Source organism: Penaeus vannamei, chromosome 19 (genome assembly GCF_042767895.1).
Source record: "Penaeus vannamei isolate JL-2024 chromosome 19, ASM4276789v1, whole genome shotgun sequence".
NCBI classification, from domain to species: Eukaryota; Metazoa; Arthropoda; class Malacostraca; order Decapoda; family Penaeidae; genus Penaeus; species Penaeus vannamei.
Genome location: NC_091567.1, coordinates 6115429 through 6120428, shown reverse-complemented (window position 1 = coordinate 6120428; position 5000 = coordinate 6115429). Strand labels below are relative to the sequence as shown.

Genomic DNA, 5000 nt, shown 5'->3' with positions numbered 1-5000 from the left:
ATTTTCATCATCTTATCACCATCTTTATCACCACTACCATCACCGTAATCATACCTATTAACATCTTTATCAATATCATTCCTAACTTACTGATATCACTTTAAAAGCAAGTAAGTTTCTTACCTTCATAAACAGTAAGTCTGTAACAAAGTTTTTAAGTTTTCTCTCCTGCTTTCTTTCCCTTAATTAGTTTTGTGTTTTCTCTCTCTCTTGTCTTCTCTCTTTAAAAATAGTTTTGTGTTCTTTCTTGCGTTTTGAGTTTTCTCTCGTTCTCTCTCTTTGAATAATTTGGTGTTCTCACTTTGAAGAGTTTCCATGTTTTCTCTTTCTTTTTTTTAATAGTTTTGAGTTTTCTCCCGCTTTGTTTCTTTGAATAATTTTGTGTTTTCCCTTTAAATAGTTTTATATTATCTCTTGTTCTCACTCTTTGAATGATTTCGTGTTGTCCCTTGAAATAGTTTGATGTTCTATCATGTTTTCTCTCCTTGAGTAATTTCGTGAACTCCGCTTCAATAGTTTTGTTATCTCTCTCGTTTTTTTCTCTTGGAATAATTTCGTGTTCTGCCTCTCAATATTTTGTGTTGTCCCTTTAAATAGTTTTAGGTTCTCTCATGTTTTCTTTCTTTGAAAAAATTCGCTTCAATAGTTTTGTTATCTCTCGTTTTTTTTCTCTCTCTCTCTCTCTCTCTTGGAACAATTTCATGTTCTCCCTTTCAACATTTTTTTTTCTCGCTGTCTCTCTTTACATAAGTTCTCTCTATCTCGCTTCCTCTCTTCCCGCTCGGACAATTGGTCTTTAAAGCACCTCCGTCTGCTCCCTCGCCTCAGGTTCCGCACGTGGCAACGCAGAGGAGAGCTCGTGGTCCTCTCCTCCCAGCACGGACGAGATCGCTTCGCCGTGCAACTTGACAACGGCCGTTTGTGTCTCGTGTTGCAGCTTCATCCCGATCCCCAGAGGTCACTGTGTCTCACACGAGCCCAGGTCACCGATGGACAGTGGCACACGGTCTCCGCCTCAAGGTATTGTCTGGATTTGAAAGGGGGGGAGGGGAGAGATTTTCTGTTTTATTTTTATCTATTTTTTTTATTTGTTTGTTTGTTTATTTATCTATCTATTTATTTACTTATTTTGCATGTTGTGTATTTTTTTTCATTATGTGAAGAGAAGAGCGATTATACGACAGTTTTAAGATCGTAAGAACAAAAACAGAAACAAAAAAATAAATAAATAAATAGGAAACGAAAGTAGACGAATGAATCTAAATACTAGATAGATTCATTTATAGTCGCTATGAACAGTGCTGATAAAAAGGCCAGAAAAAGTTCTGACAAGAAATATACCATGGAATAACTTTTGTCTTTCGTAAGAGAATAAACACCTTTTTGTCAAGCTGTATTCAGGTTCTAGTTACGATTAGAGATTATTTCTTTTACAACTGCAGTGTTCTGCCTTTAGCATTACTTGCAGTATTCATGTCCTTTTAGAATTCTTATTCTTTGCACTGGAAGTTGGTTTAATTCAGTGAAAAAATGGTCTTACAGAAGAAAATTCGTTATACAGGTGCTTTCATTATACATGAGGTAGGGAGAGGGATTCACATGCTCATCTATGTGTAATTTTGTGTCTATGAGTTTGAGTGTGATTAATATCACGGAATTCCAGGAAAATGACTAAAATAGCAATACCTGCTCTGCTCTCTGAAAACATTAGATAGAAATATGTTTTTGAACGCATGAAACAACATATAAAATGACTTACAGTCCTTGACCTGAATTATAACACCAGTATAAAGTGAAATTTATGAATTCAGACTTGCCAAGGATTTTTTGTCCAGTGAAAAGTCAGTTGTTCCAAAGTAACTGTATAAATAAATCATAAATTGAGACCTCTCCCGGCCTCTTTCTCCACTGTATTATTTGCATATGTATACTGTAATTACATACTTACAATCATAAATATGTGTGTGTGTGTGTGTGTGTGTGTGTGTGTGTGTGTGTGTGTATGTGTGTGTATGTGTATGTGTATGTGTGTGTGTGTGTGTGTGTGTGTGTGTGTGTGTGTGTGTGTGTGTGTGTGTGTGTGTGTGTGTGTGTGTGTGTGTGTGTGTGCGTGTGCGTGTGCGTGTGCGTGTGTGTGTGTGTGTGTGTGTGTATGTATGAAAATATTCATGTGTATTACATGCACACACATTATGAAACCTCACATCGCAGTGCTTTTAAGATGCCTGTAAAAAAAAACACACACAAGACGAACATTTACACAGGCTCATCATCTTTAAAAAAATAAAAAATAAAATAAAAATAAAAGGCTAAAACGAAGCCTCCGGATCTCCTCGCTTTCTCTCCGGTTTCCTGAATCATGTAAAAGGAAACTGAATTATTTCTGAAAGTTAAATTTCTTGGAGCAATAAAATGTCGCTCTTTGTCCTTTTTTTCCTAGTTCTACTTCGTTGGGAAATGGAATGATAGAAGTAGACGTACAGTGAAGACAGTCTTTTGTTAAGGTTTTTAAACGTTCATTTCTTGTGCATTAAAATTAGTATCATTATTAATATAATTATCATTATTATGATTATCATTATTATTATTATTATTACTATTGTTATTATTATTATCATCATTATTATCATTTTTGTTATTATTATTATTACTATTATTATTATTATTATTATTATTATCATTATTATTTATACTAACTTATTTATTCATCTATTCATTAATTAATTAATTTATTTATTTATTTATTTATTTTTGAACAAGCTGAACATATTCCGTTTGTTATCGTGTTTTTTTTCTACATCTGCGTATGCATGTACGCGTTCGATAAAGTACACTTATATTCGTTATTGCGGGTTCATATCTTTTGTTTTTGTGTTTGTTTGTTTTTAGTTCGGGTACGTGTAAACAACTCATAACGCGAGGTATTTTAAGGCAATGTGAATAGAAGAATAGTAAACAATTCTATCCTAGTCTTCTCGCCACGTTACTAACCTGGAATTGAAGACTCAGGAGGAAAAAGTAATAAATTATTGTATAAGAAAAAAAAAATAGAGAAACGGTTAGATAAAGGATTGTAATAAAGTTATTCGAGGCGATATCTAATCTTTGGAGAGAAATATGGCTGAGGGTAAATGAAGAGAGGGAACGAACGGACGAGGAAAATGTGAATTTGTGAAATGTAAGGGACAGGGGTGATTATTCGTACTGTAAATATGTGATATTTGTGTGTATGTGTGTGTGTGGGGGGGGGGGGGAGGTGCGTCTCTGTGTGTTAAAGGGGGTGGGGGGGTTCTCTGTGTTTATTTTTTTGTTTTGTTTTTTTGGTGTGTGCGTTTGTGTGTGTGTGTGTGCTTATGTCTATGTCTTGAAATGACTGAACGATGAATAGTGGAAATTATCTTACTGTTATAATAACAATAACGGAAAAAAATCGTAATTTAGATCATTTTCGGTAAGATTATATTTATCATAGTAGCTTCTCCCTTGACTTTTTTCTGTGGTTTAACTCTCTTTGGCGAGTATCTGACCAGATTAAGTATAATTCAATCATGATCCATATTTCTAACAAACGTAATACTCAAATATCCTCAGAAAAAAAGAGGCAAGATAAGATAATCCACCATTTATAGTTACGTGGCAATTCTACCATAGTTCTTTCGTCCACGATTTTTGCGAAATCTGATACATTTCCTTAGACTGTGGCTGAGGTGTCAGCTCCTAGAGATATAATTCAGATAGGTTTACCCACTAATATCCTGTACATTATGTTTAAAATACCATTACACACACACACACACACACAAATACACACACACACACACACACACACACACACACATATATATATATGTATATATTAGTCACTATTTGGATAGTTTTACCTACACTTTCTCCGCATATACTCCCTAAGTCAGACAAATATTTACAAGTGAACAGTAAGGATTCAACGTGGATTGTTTATATATCATCTCAGACAATCAAGGAACGAGATATGTTCATGAACTACCCAGAAGAACATGGTCAAAGAAACAGATGTCAAAGTATTATGTGAGGGAATTCATGACGAGGGAAAAGTAAGCGACAATATCAGTTTCAATCTCGATGAAAATATTGAACACAAATAAACATGGACGCTTATAAAATGGCATGGGAGAAACTACAACATGATATGGTCAATGGAAATACAACCATACTAGACTAACAGGGAAAAAATGATGTCTAATGGAGAAAGTTTATGCAAGATGCTACCAGGAAACGGCTGTTATTGCCTTACCAAATCCCAAAGACCATTCACGAGACATTGCTATGAATGGATCATTATACCGAGAACAACATACCTCAAGCCACTCATGTAGGAAAATAACAGCAGATCTTACTTTACGATGAATACAGAGGTACAGTAGTACAACTAATAATTACCGAGGCCAGAAGGATAAGTAGGAACAGTGGTTCCAGTAGAGAGAGAACCCTTATAAATATGATCATTCCCAGAAACATACATAGTTCCTGATTTCCTGCCAGAGGACTAATGGTAAGTGGAGGTCAAGAGGCATATACCAAGACCAGAGGAGATAATCCAGGTTGTCGCCCTCGTGAAGAGAAATGTCCCATAAAAGGTCTTTTGTAACAGCAAATTGGTACAGCAAACGGGTGCCTTAAGTGGAACAGCCATTAAGATAACTGAAATGCTATAGATGAGGACACAAATCAACATGATCCGCCGTGCTCTGTGGTTGGAAGCTTAGATCAAGAGAGGAGGATCACAGGAAGCATAATGAACTCCTGTTGCTACAATTACTAGGTCATTAACAAGACAGATCGCTTGTGAGGAGAAATGATCAACCAGTCAAGGAGCACCATGCATAGTGAGGACAAGACAAACAATCAGGCGCGATGCCACGGGGTGTGTGTGTGGGGGGGAAGGGGGTGCGACACCCCTCCAAAGGTCACAAATCGTCATTTCACTCGGCAGAATGGAAAAAAAATACAGTTTACTCGGC

At 35.9% G+C, this 5000-nt stretch overlaps 1 protein-coding gene across 1 annotated transcript in view; it reads left to right on the top strand.

Moving 5' to 3' along the window:
* The window catches only part of LOC138865014 (putative neural-cadherin 2), a 153201-nt gene that overhangs the window by 120461 nt on the left and 27740 nt on the right, over positions 1–5000 (top strand). The window contains exon 22 of the mRNA XM_070133811.1: positions 829–1020. Coding sequence (XP_069989912.1) covers positions 829–1020 — 192 coding nt within the window. The remainder of the gene's footprint in view (positions 1–828; positions 1021–5000) is intronic.